Source organism: Castanea sativa, chromosome 3, assembly GCF_040712315.1.
Source record: "Castanea sativa cultivar Marrone di Chiusa Pesio chromosome 3, ASM4071231v1".
Lineage (NCBI taxonomy): Eukaryota > Viridiplantae > Streptophyta > Magnoliopsida > Fagales > Fagaceae > Castanea > Castanea sativa.
Window position 1 is genome coordinate 1,419,341 of NC_134015.1, and position 17,889 is coordinate 1,437,229.

The 17,889-nt window shown below is 34.6% G+C and overlaps 1 protein-coding gene and 1 long non-coding RNA gene across 3 annotated transcripts; one reads left to right on the plus strand and one right to left on the minus strand.

Annotated features, from left to right (window-relative positions):
* The first annotated feature begins 2,905 nt into the window (after positions 1-2,905).
* LOC142627086 (uncharacterized) lies at positions 2,906-6,964 on the plus strand. Its single transcript, XR_012842763.1, has 6 exons — positions 2,906-3,764; positions 3,856-4,032; positions 4,613-4,759; positions 4,972-5,104; positions 5,542-5,674; positions 6,307-6,964. It is a non-coding gene; the product is annotated as an uncharacterized LOC142627086 (long non-coding RNA).
* Positions 6,965-13,719: 6,755 nt separating this feature from the next.
* Positions 13,720-16,865, minus strand: LOC142627307 (uncharacterized). Of its 2 annotated transcripts, none has more exons than XM_075801134.1 (2): positions 14,380-16,865; positions 13,720-14,232 (listed from the first exon to the last, which is right to left on the minus strand). In XM_075801134.1, exon 1 carries the CDS (start codon positions 16,739-16,741, stop codon positions 14,555-14,557), a length of 2,187 nt encoding a protein of 728 aa, XP_075657249.1. In that variant the 5' UTR covers positions 16,742-16,865; the 3' UTR covers positions 13,720-14,232; positions 14,380-14,554. The 2 variants fall into 2 exon arrangements, with proteins under 2 accessions (XP_075657249.1, XP_075657250.1); XM_075801135.1 differs by having other exon boundaries at positions 14,345-16,865.
* Positions 16,866-17,889: the final 1,024 nt, after the last annotated feature.

Sequence of the window (17,889 nt, forward strand, 5' to 3'; positions counted from 1 at the left end):
TATATCTCAGACCAATATTTTGGCACTGCATGAGCACTCATACTCATCATGATTGAGCAAGAAGCAACACTGCAACAGTAAAGTGCATACTGAGATTATTAAAGATGCGGGTGACTTAAAAAAAGTATGAATTACCGTTGTTAAAAGAGCTTCTAATTTCGATTGCAGGTTTCAAGATCCATTGGTGATGCATATTTGAAGAAGGCAGAGTTCAACAGAGAGCCTCTACTGCCTAGATTTAGGCTGCCCAAACCTTTCCTCAAACTGGTCCTTAGTTCAGAGCCATTGATTTCAGTACACAAACTACACCCTGAAGATCAATTTCTCATATTTGCTTCTGATGGTCTATGGGAGCATCTCAGTAACCAGGAGGCTGTCAACATTGTTGTTAATTACCCACGTTATGTAAGATTTCATTGTCTATATTGCAAATTAACTACTGTCATAATCCTATATGAAAGGGTCCTAGTATCACTAGTGAAAAATTGTTGTTTCAAAACAATGACTTTCATTGACCTTTCCCTTGCTTTGCAATCTAGGGAATTGCCAGGAGGCTTGTCAAAGCTGCACTTCAAGAAGCAGCTAAGAAAACAGAAATGAGGTACTCAGACCTGAAAACAATTGATAGAGGCGTGGGGAGACATTTTCATGATGATATCACCAATGATTCTATCTAGTAGGACCAGAATGTGTGAATGTTAAGGAATAATTTTTTTTATTTTTTTAAAAAAAGAACCGAGACTGAATTTATAGTTGCTAATCTACAACTTATGCAACCTTCTATCCTTAATTTTGAGAGCTTGAATGTATAGTTGCTAATCTTCAGGCTTTGATGTTACAACTTTAAAAACTTGAATCTGGATGAACATAGATTTCTAGTCTTGGTGTTGTGTTTCTTGTTAATGAAGATGGGGGAAGAGTGGGAAAATTTGATAAATACTTGCTATTTGTTGCAATCCATAGTTGCTCATTTCGAAAAGGGCACTGTAATAAGTGGAGAGGAGAAGATAGGACCAGTCCAAACTTCCTTGATCTAGGCACTTAAATTTTATTTCTTGGATATGTTACTCTGTTCTTTCTATTTTTTTTTTTCTAATTTTTTTCCTCATTTGTATTTTGTTCCATGGTCAATTATTATTATTTTTTTAACCTAATAATGCCCTAGGAATTTTTTGCTCTCCTTTAGTCTAGACATCTTGTAAAATATTTCTCAATCTTAACATCATATCATAGTGCTTTTTGTAGAAAGCTCTGTTATGACTTCAAAGATGCTAGTAACATTTGTACATAATCTTTTATCTTTGTTTATCAATGCTAGAAAATTATTATTTCTTCATTCTATGAGTAATACTAGAAGTCAAACCATGGCGCAATGGTAAGTGCCCTCCACCCAAACCATGTGTTGTTAGGGCAAAAGCATGAGTTTTGTGCATTGGGTATAACAATTCTTTGAGTAATACTACTATAAAGAAGAGAGAGGGGCATTCAAAGCTTAAAAATATTTTTGGTAGTTATCAAGTTTTAAAGCTATAGGGTTAGATACTTGCTAGTTATCTATTTATAAAGTAATATTGTATACTTATTTCTTGTCTTAGAGTTTGAAGTATTTCATTTTTTTACTTATAATCTTCTCCATCTATAAAAACCTCATGCTGAATATCTAATTTTATTTTGGCCTTATTTAAACCAAACATCAGATTTGGGGAAGTACACTTTATGACGAAGCTAGGTGTCAGTCATGGATGCACATTTTGGAAAGCACTATAGAAGATACTCCTTTATCAGTTCATTCTGCAGCAAGGAAGTGTATCATGGCCATCTCTTGAGTAATCCATATTGTATGGTGGCTGATGAAAGGTGAGCTAGCTAATTGACCAATTTTCAACTTATGTAATTTCTACTTTTATTTTTTAGGGTATGAAATCTAGCGTGCTAATTTTCTTGGCTTAGTGTTACAGATTTTGGAGATCTAGTACAATGGTGTGTAGAGTGTGTGGGAGAATGGAATGTTACCACCAGGAGCGGAGGGGATGAGCTGACAAATGCCTCTTTTGCTTTTTCCCATCAGCAGTTGCCCAAATTTGTAATGACATTCAAAAATGGACAGACCCCAATTAGTAACTAATCTGTTCAAAAACAGAAGAAGAAGAAGAAGGTAACGCGGCCATATTACAATTGTTTTCTTTGGGCTGTTCAATTCTAATTCACATGTAGGTAACTTTATGTTCTTTTGATGCTATTGCATTTGCTTTTTAATCCATGATCAATAACTTTTATTTCCAAATTGCAAGAATGTTTTGGTCTTATTCATTTAGAACATCATGCAAAATGTTTTGTTCTCATTTGGCCTCATTCATTGTAAACGTTATGCAAACTCAAAACTAAGATAGGTAGGTAGTGAGTTAAAAAGATAATTCACAGATAGAGGAGTAATGGGAAAGGCTTCAAGTACAAAAACCCCAATGCTTATAAAAAGGCCCTGTTATCCATTCAAAGATGCTACAAACAGGCTTAACCTGTGATCTGGTTTTCTATAGTAGTCCATCTTAAATGGTGACATATGAAAGGCAAACTATTTAATTTTTTTGTAACTGTACTCATTCTTCCATTTATCAATTAGTTCTTGAACCTTTTTTCATTCAACTGGTGATAATTTTTTTTAAAGAAGAAAGCGGGGTGCCCTCACTGCTCAAACCTATAATTATTAATCATCTGGTCTTGATGTTTTAGGGTTATGTACTTGTTATCTATCAAGTTCCTAAGTAAATATTTTGTGCTTTTTGCCTTTTTTCAGAGGCTTAAATGTTTCATAGGCATGGGAGAGTGCAAAGTATGAGAAGCGACCACCAGTAGATATGCAGATGTTACAAATACTTTTGGCTTCATTTGTTGGATTAAGTAACCATCACAATCCCTTTGGAACTAATAATCAAGATATGCTTGTGATTTTTATTTTAAGTATTGGACACAGACACAAGATCTATCTTAGAGAGAAAACCCTGATATGGTAGATGTTATATTTTTCTTAGTTTTGTTTGCTTGATTATTAAATCTATACTTTTTGTTACTTCTCCTTTGCATAAAGTCTTTGATAGCTCTGTTTTGTTGTAGGAATTGGAATTATACTTTTTGGGTTATATACTTATTTTTATGCTCCTCATCTTGCATAGGAGTTGAATAAATTGCTGCTGTTTGTTGATTCTAATGTTTGTAAGCGGGTCTTCAACATCTAATGCATAGTAGTGAAGTCCACTGTAGGAGTTGACATTCTGCTGTTGGAAATAGTCTGTACAACTAGTCACCCAAAATTTATGAAAAAGAAGAAGGAAAGAGAAGGCATTGCTAAGCACTCTTTGGATTGCTCGTGTATGGCTCATGATGCTCATCCCTAGTTTAATGCTTAGGCTTTGAAATTCCTCTTAACGTGTTATATCTCCTTGAAATAGAGGTTAGGCCTCTAGGCCTTATATTTACTTTAGATCATTATCATTATTGTCCATTGTGATTAAAAGTATATTATTCTCATCATTAAAAACATTATGGTTTTCATTGCGAAATTCTTTAGTTTAGTAATGCTTGTATAATCCCTGAATCCCAGCCACCAGACCCTGAGCACAGAGAAGGGATGTTCAGCGACAACTTGGGGATGCGAGCAATGATTTTGAACTGCCTTGGAAGCAAGTTTTCCTGTTTTACAAAGAAATATTTCCAAGGAACAAATTTCCCAAATTTGTCCTTAAAATATTGCTCTAATGCCTTAATAGGTTCTCTATCTGGCATGCAACAATTTAGTTTATTCTATCTTTCTCTACCTTAATCTATTGATATGGTTGTCACTGATCATATAAATCACAGATGAAGCTAATTAAGCTAGGCGCAGCCCGTGGTTGAAGTTATAAGCATGGGGAATGGTGTTGTGTTCTCCAGTGTGGTGTTCTACAGTGATGATGATCTGAACGATTGGCCTCCAATTTCATCTGTTTCAGCTTTAATGTCCTCTGTTTTCTCCTCATCATCGGGCTTACATTCGAGGTTTGCATTTTTATACTTTTTTCTCATTTCTTTTTTTATATTTTTTTATGTTATCTAAGATGTAGAACAATAGATCTGTATGTGTTTGTAATCACTTTTTCGAATATCTATATTATTACCATAAAATTGTTTAAACATTTTTTTTTGATAGGTAAGAAAAACAATTGTTCAAACATCATTCCACCATGTGGTTATCTAAGTTTTAAAACATAGTCAACAAGTTGCAAATTACAGGGGATTAAGAGGTCTAGTCAAAGCTTCCCTTTTCCATATTGTTTTGTCAATTTAAGAATATCTAGCTCTTCTTTTTTAGACATCATGAATTGATTTATCTCAATCTCACACAATTAGTAAAATTTTGTCAAATAATACCAGTTTGCCTTTCGGCTCAATTCTATACAATGTTACATTACAATAATGGGCTTACATCCAGTACACACAATATTTTGTATATTATTCAGAATGGTGTACTTATTGTGAATTTGCTAGAATTGGTAGGTGGGGAATAAAATCCTTAAATTGATCTCCAAATGCAGTTTAAAAGAGCTTACACATTGCAAGTGTCTTTGCTCTTTTCTAGAAAAGCATAATGGAAGAGTAGTTTAGAAGGGAGTGCTATCCCAGCCATAGGAAACGATCCACACTTTACGTGGGAACTTTGAGGACAGAAAAAGGAAGTTCAGCAAACAATTGGAGATGCAAGCAAGGATTCTGAACTGCCTAGGAAGTAAGTCTGACCACTTTACATACTAATATGTCCAGTGACCAAATGTTCTCAAAGTAATTCAAATATTGAGCTGATTCTGTATTAGGTTCTTTATTCGACACGCAATTTTTTGGTTTCTTTTGTCTTTCTTTTGCCGCATTAATCTGTTGGTATGATACTATGATTCAAATCATAGACAAGGGTATTTAACATAGTAAAGCAACTCATGACAGAACTTACAAGCATGCATAATGGTGTTGTCCACTATAGTGGTGAGTTTTATAGTGATGATGATTTGAAAGATTGGCCTCCAATTTCATCATCTGTAGCCTTTATGTCCTCTGTTTTCTGCCCATCATCAGGAAGGTACATGGCCTCTATTATATTAAAATTCCCAAGCAGTTGTAGCATCAGTGTTCTTGGTAGGAGAATTGAAGTTAAAAAAAGGATATATACTTTTATCATTGACTTTTTTTGTATTTAGCATGTAATAATACCTTCAAATTGAAATTGCAACTCTCATTTGCTTCAATTCTATTTGTATTTTATTTGGTTTTTTTTTTTTGGGTGTTTTTTTTTACCGTGAAATGTATTTTTTCGAACTGTTAGGATGAAAAATAAGTTTCATTTGCCAACCAACAATTTTTTTTTTTTTTGAGAACAACAACATTTGGTAGTTGCAAAGAAATCTAAAAAATAAAAATAAAAATTGTTTGCTATTGTTTCAAAACATCAAAATTGATGGTGACTGTGCATTATGAGTTGAAGACCTTTGTTGTTTAGTTATCATGTCTCTTTTGCAGTTCAATTGCTTATGGAATCTGCTGAGTTCGTGGCTTCAGCCTTCCTGCACAATCAGGAACTTATTTTCAAAGTACATGAACGAAATAAACTCTGGGTTGTGGTAGACTGGCACTGCATATCTCATCTTGACTGGTATGTATTTTTATTCTTATTTTTCTCATAATGTGCTCTTCTGTTAGCTTTTTCATATTATCTAAGAAGTAGAACAATATAATTATGTAATCATCATTAAGAATTTTGATATTATTACCCTAAATATTGTTCAATGTCATTCTGCTGTGTTTATGTGAGTTTAAATTCGTAGTGAATGAGTTTCAATTTACAGGGGATTAGAGGTCTAGTCCAATACATAATGTTCATATAAATAATTGCGTTGCATAGAATGTTTCATTGAAATACTTGTCTTATATCCAGCATACAGAAGAGCTTGCTAAATTTTTCAATATGTTGTACTATTTGAGAAATTGCTAGAATTCATGGGTGTGGAATCAAACACCAGATTGATCTTGGGATGGATGGACGTTACAAGAGCTTAAACATTGCAAGTATAATTGTTCTTTTCTAGAAAAGGGCATTAGAAGAGAAATTTTCCCATTATTGTCCATAGATAAAATCATAATCAAAAGAACAAAATTTCAGCTGGATTTGCCATAATTAACCTATAGTTGAAACTTTTCATTTCTCAAGCTCAACTGATAAGTATGTTTTTTCCGTTTTCTCCCCTTTGTCTTTAATCAATAACCTCATTTGTAAAACTTATGCAGTACCTATTGGAGAAGAGTTGTCTATACTGGTGAATTGTAGGCAAGGATGCACCTCAAATGGCCATGTCTGACATTCTGACGCAGGTTGCTATTGAGCAAGATCCAGAAGCAGAATGGCAAAAGGTCATCACGGTGAACAATAAAGCTCCCTTTCTCTCCTCTCTGAAGTTTTGTCCTTTTCTCGAAGCTCTATACTCAATTCATAGGTGCAAAAATGCTTATAGACAAGGCTCTACTCAACACCATGGATGTCAAGAAGAAACAATGTCAAGTGATTCTTCTGTTAAATTTCATTTTTCTGATCATTAATAATCGAAGATAAAATATTGCATCTGAAAGACGGCCGGAGTCTTAATAATCTTGAATCAGCCAGATTGCTATAAGTCAAGTCAACAAGGTGGCTTTAGAAGCAAGTTGTTTATATATTTATGTTGTTCATTTGTGTTGTGCTTTTGTGTGGAGCTGTAATTAAATAATTCAAGCCTAAATGGCTAGGGCAGCTAATATTCAAGTGCTTTTGGACCTGTTAGCTTGGTTTATGAAAGATTGGTGCCCTGAAGTTTGATTTGTAATTGTGATTATCCTTTTCACATTTGAGGAGTTAATGAGAAGATTCGATTGTATTCTAGAGCTAGATGCAATAAAAAGCTCTTGAAAAGTATTTGTTCACGATCCCTAGGGTTTCTTTAACGAGTAATGCTATAGCCACAAACAATTTTACAATATTTTTACAAACTGTTGATGTGGTCAACTTTTACTAGTTCTCCTTTGGGCCTACTATTGACATTATTTTTTTCACTTATTAATAATCACTCATCACATTAGTAACTTGTAAAAAAATTTGTAAGATAGTTTGTACCTCTTGCATTTTTCTTATTTTATAGTTGGGTTTGGTAGGCACAAAACCCTAGGCAATTTGTGGGCTTGAATGGGTTGAAAACAAAAAACTAGAATCTTGACGTTAGATTGATTGATTGCTAGCCTCAATCAATTGACACTTTGTATTCTCAATTGATCAAGCATGTGTCGTGATCACTACGAGTTGCGCAATAACATGCACTTCATCTTGAATACATTTTAACACTTGTTTAAAAACTCCAAACTTAAGCAAGGTATTGAATTTTGACATGCACTTCATCATAGTTTGCCAACATTAAAACCTAGGCTTAACAATTAAAGTTTATGGAAATGTTCAATTTTGACATTGTCAAACTATTGAATCTTGTAAGTGACAACAAATAAGTCACATCATTAATTTTATTGGCCGTACCTTTTTACAAAACAGTAAAAAAATAAAGTAAAAATAAAAAAGTTTAGTGTTCAAAGATCTTTGGACAATATTGTTAGAAAGAAAAAATTCACAAAATAAAATGTAAGAGCTTTGTACTTGTTTTAAATTTTAAATTTCTATATTAAAAAATTCAAAATTATTTTTTCTTATAAAGAGAGAACTTGAATTTTTTTTTTTTTTTCACATTTGTGACCTTAGTTAAACAAGTTAAGTCAAATCCTTTCGAGTATTATAGTATTCAAATTTGGTGTATTTTCGTTCTAAATATATATTTAGATATATATGTGTGTGTATATATATATATATTGGTGAGTTTTTTTTTTATATATATAAAACTCATACTTCGTAGACTCACCAAAAAAAAAAAAATCCTAAAAGCTTAACACTAAGCTCAATTTTGTTTTATTTTTTTGTTAATATCCATATAACTCAACTGAATTAACACTTCCTAATATTTCTAACAAAAATGTTTAAAATTCAAATCTCTTTTCCCTATTATAACTATGAAATTGATAAATAATTTTTTTAATATTAATTAAAGAAGCGGTATTTATCCATGAATCTATAGTGCGGTGAATAAAACCTGAAACCTCCAAGTTTACGTTACATCTTAAGTCCATTGAGCCTACCTCTAGGGTACTTATGGAAGTAACACTAAGCTCATTTTTTAGTTTCAAATTTTTTTTGTTCAAGAGCTTTATTTTAAGTTCATTAACATAGTATAACTTGCATAGCAATTGTATAATAAATGCAATATTTATTTCAAAATTTTCTCTTTAAAATTTCACATTAATTAATCATAGGGTTAAAAAGATTTCAATTAATCCGAAAAAAAAAATTTTGAGTATTTTTATAAGTATAACAAAAATTCACAATATTTTCAAAATTGTTTACTACCTCACACATGGATTATAAAATAAATAAATAAATTAGATAGAAGAATGCAAATTCCATTTCATTATTGTAAATTTTTGTACTAGTTTTATTTAAAACTATTACTTTTAAATTCTAATAAGTAATAACCTTAAGGAGTTAGCTTAGCAGTTCTTAAAGTTTTATAATATCCACGAGATTTTAAATTTGAAACTTTGGTTAGATACTCGAAGAGATTTGAAGATTCTAAACACCTTTTTTGTTATAGCCATTAAAAAAATTAAAATTAAAAATTTTTATTAAAAAAAAAAACATAGTTTAAAGAAACGACGTCGTAGGCTCAACCCTAATAAAACGAAAACCCACTTCTGCGTTCTTCCCTCTTCGTCTTCGTCCTCACTCTCCTCCTTCCTTCCTTCCTTCCTCTCTCTGCAACCCTAACCCTAACCCTAATACCAATAATCAAATGAACCTCTCTACACCCTCCAACAATCCCAACACGAATCGAAACCCACCATCACCATCACCATCACCAAAAACCGAATCAGAATGCAGCAACTGCGGCAAAGCAAGCCAATCAGGCGGGTCCCACAAAACCGACACCCACAACCAGAAGTGGGCCCAATTCCATTTCCACCACGTCAGGCTCCGAGGCGTCGACCGTCTCCTCTGCACCTCCTGCGTCCTCCGCCTCCACCCTTCTTCCTTCTGCCCTCTCTGCTTTGACCACTTTACCCCTCCCAACCCCTCAATTCACAACCATACCCCTTGCTCCAAATGCTCCTCTCTCACCCACACTCACTGCCTCCCCACCACCACCAACAACCCTTCTTCTTCTTCTTCTTCTTCTTCTTACCTTTGTCCTCCTTGCTCTGACCCCAATTTCTCCTTCTTCCAATTCCAACCCCACGCCGCCACCCGCCTCGACACCCGCTCCGCCGCCGTCCTCCTCTGCGCCGCCCGCATTGCCTCCGCCTCGATGGCCAAGGCTGCTGCCGTGGCGCGTGCTGACGCCGAGAGGAAGGTCCGCGAGGCTGCAGCTGCCAAGAAGCGCGCCCGCGACGCCATGGAGCATCTAGCCATGGTGGAGGCTAAAGCAGGACGGAAGGACTGCTTCATTGAAAACAAGAATAAAGATGGGGTTTTGAGTAATGGGAATTTAAAGTCTTTGGAAAGCGTGGTCCCCAAGAATACTACTAATAATAGTTGTAGTAATGGGGTTGGTGGGGTTTTCGAGGAGAGAAAATTGGAGGTTGAGTGTAGGGCAAGTAATGCGAATGGGAAGGAAAATGAGAGCTAGATGATGACAATAACAACTACAACTCAGTTGTGTGTGTGTGCTTTCAATGTGATTGCAGGTGCATTGGGAGTTCAGGTCAATGAATTGCAAAAGAGATCATTGCACGCAAAGAATGTTCTTCGGCGAAGTGATTGAGTGAGCTGCTGCAGGTTTCTTGATAAATTTCATTGCTGTTGTATACATTTGTTGGCTGTTTTGCTGGGAGGGTTTTTGAGAATTATGTGATTATGTGTAGTTATATAGTTGATTCGATGTGCTCGGTTGTAATTTTTAGTAGGCACATTGTTATCGTTGGTAGTCAGTCTAATACAGATATAGATAGTTGCTAATTTCCCAATTTTTTTGGTTCTGTTTTGGTTAAAGACGAAGATGTTATTCTTTTTCTGGTGAAATAATGGCATATATTTACTTGTATTTAGTGATGCAGATATTTGCTCTTGTGGGATTTTGTAAATATTAATCACAATGACAGCTACAAAAAATATTATTGAGTTGAGTTTTTGCTAAGCCAAGGGTTGAGTCGTTTATGAAGTTTGAAGAAAATTCAACTTTTCCGAGTTCATTAATGAATTATTTAACTAGTGCTATTGTTCTGATCCGGCAAATTTCTTTCTGCATTAGATTTTAGTCCTCTGACTTACTGTAGATCTTTTCAAGGACTTATGCTTTATGGGTTTCTTGTTGGAAGAGAGGTATACCAGACAAAGTGCAGGCTGCAGTTTGGCACTAATAATGTGTTACAATAGGGTTGGCAATATATATATATATATATATATATATATATATATATATATGTATGTATATATATATATATATATATATGTATGTATATATATACACAATCACAATATATGGACATAGAACTTATAGAAAACTATTTTGGATTCAATAACCTGAAATCCTCTCTTTTTTATGTCTTAGTACTTTGCCAAGAGACCTTTTCTCTCTTTGTTACACTAGTTCGCTTCAGATCTTGCTTAATGCAATCTTTCAATCTTATCACATTATAAAGGGGGAAGATTTCTTGCCAGATTAGTAGTAAAATTGTTGTATTCCTATTCTACTGCAGAAAAGCACAAGTCATTGTGTGTGTGGTTCATCACTTCTTCCTTTGAGTATAAAATCAAATTTGCAGTCTTGGCTTATTAATTTTGCACATATTTGCTACCACTTAGTAGGTGATTCATTTGGAATTGTAGAAAAAATATTTTTCTTGATTTTATGATTACTGCATATATGAACCTTCTCATTATATTTCCCTGCCCTTTTTGCAAAAGTTGGTAATTGGTTTGCAGCAACCAAAGTGAAAGCAGAAAGGCATAATGCATGCCATCCAGAAAAGGTCGTGGTAGTTGCCTGTCTACATTCCTAATTTCCAGCTGCTTCTCAATAGCTTTAACTAAGACAACATAGGTTTAAGAGACTTGTTATTCAATGATTATGGTTTCTGTATTACCAAATATGTCAGCAAGAATCAGTGAATCATGCATTTATTTCTTACTTCGGCTTAAATCTTCATTTACACATACATCAGCCATGGATTAAGACAAAGATGCTAGCACGCTCAAAATATACAAGCAAAAGACCTACAAACAACACAAACTTAGCCCACAGAAATAGGATTGCAAAAAGGACCGGAGAGAGAACTTGGGAAACAAGTTGGTTCTTGATTACAAAAAAGGGTTAGTTCGAGTAAGCAAGAAACTGAACATGGGAAGACCTGAAAACAAAACTGATTGCATTCTAAACTCGATGCTTGGGTTAAAATTTCTGAATCCATCTTTCTAGCAACAATCAACGGAAAACAGAAGCTATGCAGCAGCATTTGTCATTAAGGACGCTTTCTTCTAATCCTAGGTTCTTCTAAATGCAAATATTCTTCACCTTTGGATAGCAAATAGCTTTCAGGTTGCTTGCCTAAGGTTTGTGACTGTCCATACCTGAACAAAATAAAATTGACAGCTATCTCCAATTCTTTTAATCACTTTCTTTTTCCTTTTCTTGTTGGCGGCAGAAAAACATTACATGTTCTCTTTGTTGAGTCTTCCCCACATGTTTCTCTTTCTATCTTCAGCAAAGAAACCTAGCCTGAAAAGGGACTTTAGTGCCTGGTAACCTTTTTTGTGCTTGAATGAATCGACCAACTGTGAAACATTTGACTCTCTTGTTGGCTTGAGCTCCAAACCCCTTGTTACCATACTCAGCTAGGGTCAGTTTCAATTCCAAAGGTATTGTTGTTGTTAAACCATCCCTCTGGACTAATTAAATCTCCCAAAAATGATTGCAGTGGCATGCCCATGCCCAGGTAAGTGATTCTTCAGTCCTTCAAGGTAGTAAGACTTGTCTCGGTCGATATTGCTGTTATGGACCGCAAAACCAGTGCCTTGACCCCTGTCACTCCTGGCTTACACAGCTATTATATCTACCATCGATCCAAAAAACTCTGAAATGGTAATATTGACAGAACCTTTGAAATAGATTATTACTTTGATTTGGTTACCTACTGGTTCTAAGCTAGATTTAGAGGATTCCTTGCAATCTGTTTCATTACAAATCGAGTCAAGGGTGACATTTGTGTTTGCTAGGGTTTTTGGGAGTGATCTAACCCGGCAACAACACCAATGACAATTGCTGCAATTACTATGAGGGATCCACCTAGCACAACCATGTTTCCAATCAATTCATCTTGATTTATTTCCTCATCAAATTGCGCCATGAGCAAGGAGACAAAAAAAGAAACTTCTACTTGGTTATTTTTTGATTATTTTCTACTCTTCTCTTGTGATGATGGAGAGGGCATTTCAAAAGTAGGGTCATCTAGCTTTTTGAATGCATGAAATGGAGGTTAGCACAAATGAGTTTGGCGCCTCTCAAAAGCAACCCAAATCATATATGTCGCTAACAGTATGTAGTTTTTCTATATTTCTTTTTCCTGCTGAAGCTAACAGTATGTAGTTAGGTACTGAAGGGTTTTGATGCAAGTTTGTCAAAACTACGTGGCTATTTTTAGAACCCATTTTGGTATGAATAGCAAGATAGGCAATAGCTGAGTCATTTCCTCGATGTATATGAGGCAACTTGCTTGTCGGCATAACCATAAACAAAACATAAAAGAGTGATAAGAAGTTAGCCCTATTTTGGGTAGATAAATATGCCTGTGTTGGTAAATTCTTTAACATCCAAATCCAAGTCCAGACACCTAAGAGAGGACATCAGAATGGAAGTTTGTTCAAGAAAATAAAATGTAAGATTGTTTTTTAGGGTGATTTCAAAGTAGAGATTTTAAAATCTTAACTAAAATTTAACCCCCCCCCCCCCAAAAAAAAAAAAAGAAGAAACACTTTAATCACTTTGTAAGGTAGTTCCACGATTGAGATCTTAAAATTTTAAACAATACCATTGAACTACAAGAATTTAGGTGTTTATTAATGTAATATTAACAATGTGATGAATCTAAACCACTCATTTTAACAACAAATAACTAAAATTTTAACTCCATAATGGGTTCTCTCTCTCTCTCTCTACATCAAAGTTATTTTAAGAACTTTAGAGAATCTCAATCTAAAAGGAGGGAATCTGTGAAATGAGATTTTCCTGGACTTTATGAGCAGTATCTGCATTTAGGAATAGGGATTTCCGTGTATACAATCTTCTTATTAACCTTATTATAATTAATAAAAATAAAAATAACAACAACAACAACAAAATACCAAAATATAGGCAAATGACTTGTATTCTTGTGTTTAATTGCAAACCTACCAAAAGAACCAAAACAAAAAACATTTTCTATTATTTGACCCGTACATAAAATCATTATTATTTCTTATAACTCCAAATATTAATATAAACACTATCAAAATGTGAAAAAAATTCTATTTTTTTGGAACATTTGGAAGTTCTCAACTCTTTTTTCTTTTTTTTAATAGGAGGGAGTCTCAACTCTTAAATAGGATAATAATCCCAAATTTGAAATCTACACAAAAAATTAACACTCTTATTCTTACATTTAAGCCTTCAACCTTCAAGCTTACATCTTAAAATAAAGACCTATTACCTAATGTAAGCCTTGACATTTTTAAACAAACCATTAAATACCATTCATACATATGGGTGCAGAATTTGTAGTTTTGGCATCCAACTATAATGTCCCATGCTTGGTCAAGGTGAATGAAACCTTACAAACACCATCTATCTCCGCATTCAGATAGCTTTCCTGACACAAATTTTTTTTTTTTTCCCTGGACAAGCTCTCCTATTACCTGATAGCGGAAAAGATCAGAATTAAGGGAAAGTGGTCCAGTATTTTTTGATTGATTTGCACCCATCCAACACATCAAATTCCATGCTTAAGGCACAAGTTTTGTACTATTGCAGCTTCAGCCTCAAGCCATTAGTTGCTGTACACAAAAGCTTGCGTCTCCTCCTCAATCTGACGATTTTCTCTCAGACCCTTTGTAACAACCTGCAAGTCACATAAATAATGCAACCATTCAAATCTACTGCAAGTTATAAATAGAGAGAATAAAACATCAAATACTTTTTTTTGATAATCAAAAGTTCAAAACATCAAATACCTATATAATAACTGTATGTATAATGACAACCAAACCTGGAGGATGTCATTGCCCTTATGAGCACCTACATCGCTGCATGAAGAAAAAAGAATCCAGCTCTTTCTCACTGAACATAGTATAACGTCTTTTCGCCACTCATTATAGTTCTGATTATCAGGGTTCATGAGGAACAACCATTGTCTTTGTCCATGCCTTCTTTAAGTGGGTACATCACGTATTTCCTAAGCCCTCAGTAAGTATGCTACTAACAGCATCTTGTGCGGTGGAATCATCATGGGCATATGCCCCCCTGTCTGCTTCCTCTCTAGCGATAGATCCAACCAACAATCCATGAGTAGTAGCATCTGGGACCCAACCTCTTTCCAACATCAAATCCAGTAATCGGCAAGCTTCACGTTTATTACCCTCTTTCCAGAAGCCATTAATCAAAATATTGTAAATTTCAGGATTTAGAATTTCAGAATTAGAAATAAGTTTATTGATCGCACTTGAAACCACACACAATTGAGAATGGTTGGATATACACAAAAGAAGATCAAGTAGTCTTTTAGAATCAGGTACCCAACCCTCATTAACCATCATGTTAAAATAGAAAACACACTCCTTTATACGATTAAGTGAACTCATGCTTTGTATGAGGAAGCTATACACTTCCTGATCAAGACTGCAACCCTGTATCAGCATTTGTGAGAAAACTACTAACACATCTTTTGCCCTGTCTAATTTAGACAACTCAAGCATAATTGTAATGTAAGTTCCATTATTACAATAAGTGCCAGAATAGTAAGCCAACTGCCATAACTTTATTGCTTGATCAACTTTTGCCGTGGCACAAATACCCTTGATCAACATATCAAATGAGGAAGACTGAAGAGGGAATTTATTACTAGACATATAATAAAACACTTCAGAAGCTTCTAGAGTCCTTTCCACCTGGCATAGGCCATCAATCAGCTCGGAATAAGATTTAGGATCCAAAATCCAGCATTTAGCACGAATCTCATGAAACAGCTTCAAAGCATCATCATGCTTGTTCAATTTACAGTTGCCAATAACTAGAGCCAAGTACGTGGCACAATCAGGAATAAATGAAGAAACAATCATTTTTCCAAGAAGTTCAAATGCTTTCCTGATACCCTCATTCTCACAAAGCCATCTGATAAGAAAATTCCAAGAATCACAGTTGGCTATGTTCCTTTCAGACATTTTCTCAAGTAGGCCTTTTGCCACTGAAAATTTACCAGAGCTGCAACAAACTCCAAGCAATATATTGTGTAAAGAAGTTTCAGAAACATCATTCTCTTCCAAGAACTCTATAGCTTCATTTATTTTCCCTAATGTGCACAATCCATTTACTATATCCAAATACACATTATTAGCCAGCTTTATATCACTACTTATCATCTCTTTGAAAATGTTCAATGCATCATCCAGCAAAAGGTTCTCACACAAACACTGTATTAGACCCTCGTAAACAAATGAATCAGGAACAAAGTTAGAAGCAGTCATTAATCTAAACAACCTAATCCCCTCCCCTGGCTTATTTTCCCTACAAAATAAAGGTATTGTACAGGTATAAAAACTCAAATCAGGCTGACACCCAAGTTCAAACATTTCACCTAAAACATTAACAGCTTCATCCACTCGGTTTTTCTCAACAAGACCCTTTATGACTATCTCAAAGGTCCTGCCATTAGGATTGCATCCTTTCTTGTTCATTCTTCTGAACTGATCCAAAGCAGACTCAACCTTATTGGTCCCAAACAAAGCCTCCAACAAATAATTCAAACTATCAACTGTTGGTACAATTCCGGCTTTCACTATTTCCTTATAAACAAACATCACATCTTGAAATTCCCTCTTCTCCTCCACAACAGCACCCAATACAGCATTAAATGTATCTATAGAGGGCTTATAACCACCCAAGTTCATATTAACAAGAACCTGAATAGCTTCACTCGGCCTATCATGCCTAACAAAGGTATTAATTAATGCCACAAGAGCTTCCTCAACACCAGGACACCTATCTTTCACCATATTCTGACAAAAACCTTCCATTTCCTTAACATTTCCAGCCAAACCCAGCTTCAGAATTATCCAATAATACGTATCAGTGGTATGGTGGAACCTTTTTTGGAGAGCAGCCCATTTGAATATCCTCACTGCTGAGTTCAAATCACTGGTATTATCCAAAACCCGGATTAAGTTATCCGGGGCAAGCTTATTCCTTAAAAAGTTAACATTTTGTTCATAGTCAGATGAGTTCAGTGTATTTTGATTGTTTTCAGGGAAAATTTCGATGGTATTAGCACATGAAACTGAAGAAATGAATGCATTGAGGGTGACCCATTTGGGGATTCTCTTGGAAATTGCTAAAGGTGAGAGCTTTACAGCCATTTGAGGAGTTCATGAACATGAACCTATATTTTCTCGGAAAAAGAAGAATTTCTCGAAGGGTAAAAAGAAAATAACTTTCCCGGGAAAATGAACTAATGAGAAGGAAGATGTAAAGGATTGGTGATCACTGACCTGAGAAGAGATGCACCAGACTGAATTCAGCAGAGGCTACTGGAGAGGAGACGATAGTGTCAATGGAGGGGACTTTTGGTTTTTGCATTTTACTTGCTAAAATGTGCAAGAAAGCAAGGGTTTTGTTCTATGCACCCAATTCATCTCTGTTTGTTCCCGGCCCATATATTACCAAGTTACTGGCCATTGGGCTTTATTACTTTATACTTCATAGACTTTCTCTTTTGCACTTGGAAGTTGGATTTACCATTACATTGCACATTTTTTATTCACTTTCTGCTAGAAAAGTGGGTAAGAATTTGAATTTGAATTAACTCAACTAATAAAAAATTTTATCATCAATTAAAAGATATGGGATTTAAAGTTGCCTATGTCAAAAATTGATTAACGTCTTAACGTAATGATAAAAGTAATCATTATGAGGTGTATACCATAAGTTGAAATTCTATCGTATCTATACCAAAAAAAAAAATGTAAGATTAAAAGATGGTGGAAGGAACATGTATCAATTAGGGCTTATAAATAAATAATAAACCTCAAAAGTTCAAATGTTATTATATTTATAAACTATAGACTCGTATCCATTAACCAACGTGATTCCCCCCAAAGTAAGAAGAAGATAGAGTTAATTTTGTTGTAGATTGAACCAAAAACCTTCCTTATGTGTATGAATATAATTTGTTTGAAATAAAACATCATAATCCTTTTCCTCTTGAATAAACGGAGTACCTAGACAATCCATGTTTTTTTTTTTTTGTTGTTGGCAAAAAGAGCATAGATATTAATTAGCTAAAAGATTATAGTAGTTTTTTGTTCCTATGTAGCAGATATATAACATCATACACAATTACATAATACATAATGTCATGTACATTATCTACATGGGTGGTAGACTCCTATCCTATCCCAAAAGAAAGTAGTGATAAAAAAAGATAGGGCATGTATCAAATAGGGCTTCACGTTGCATTTGATACTTTCATTTTTCAACCAACTTATTTGTTACTTCATTTGCCCTA

Bases quoted from the DNA above. Each gene is read 5' to 3' on its own strand.
- LOC142627307 (XM_075801134.1), bottom strand. From the start codon at position 16,741: ATGGCTGTAAAGCTCTCACCTTTAGCAATTTCCAAGAGAATCCCCAAA.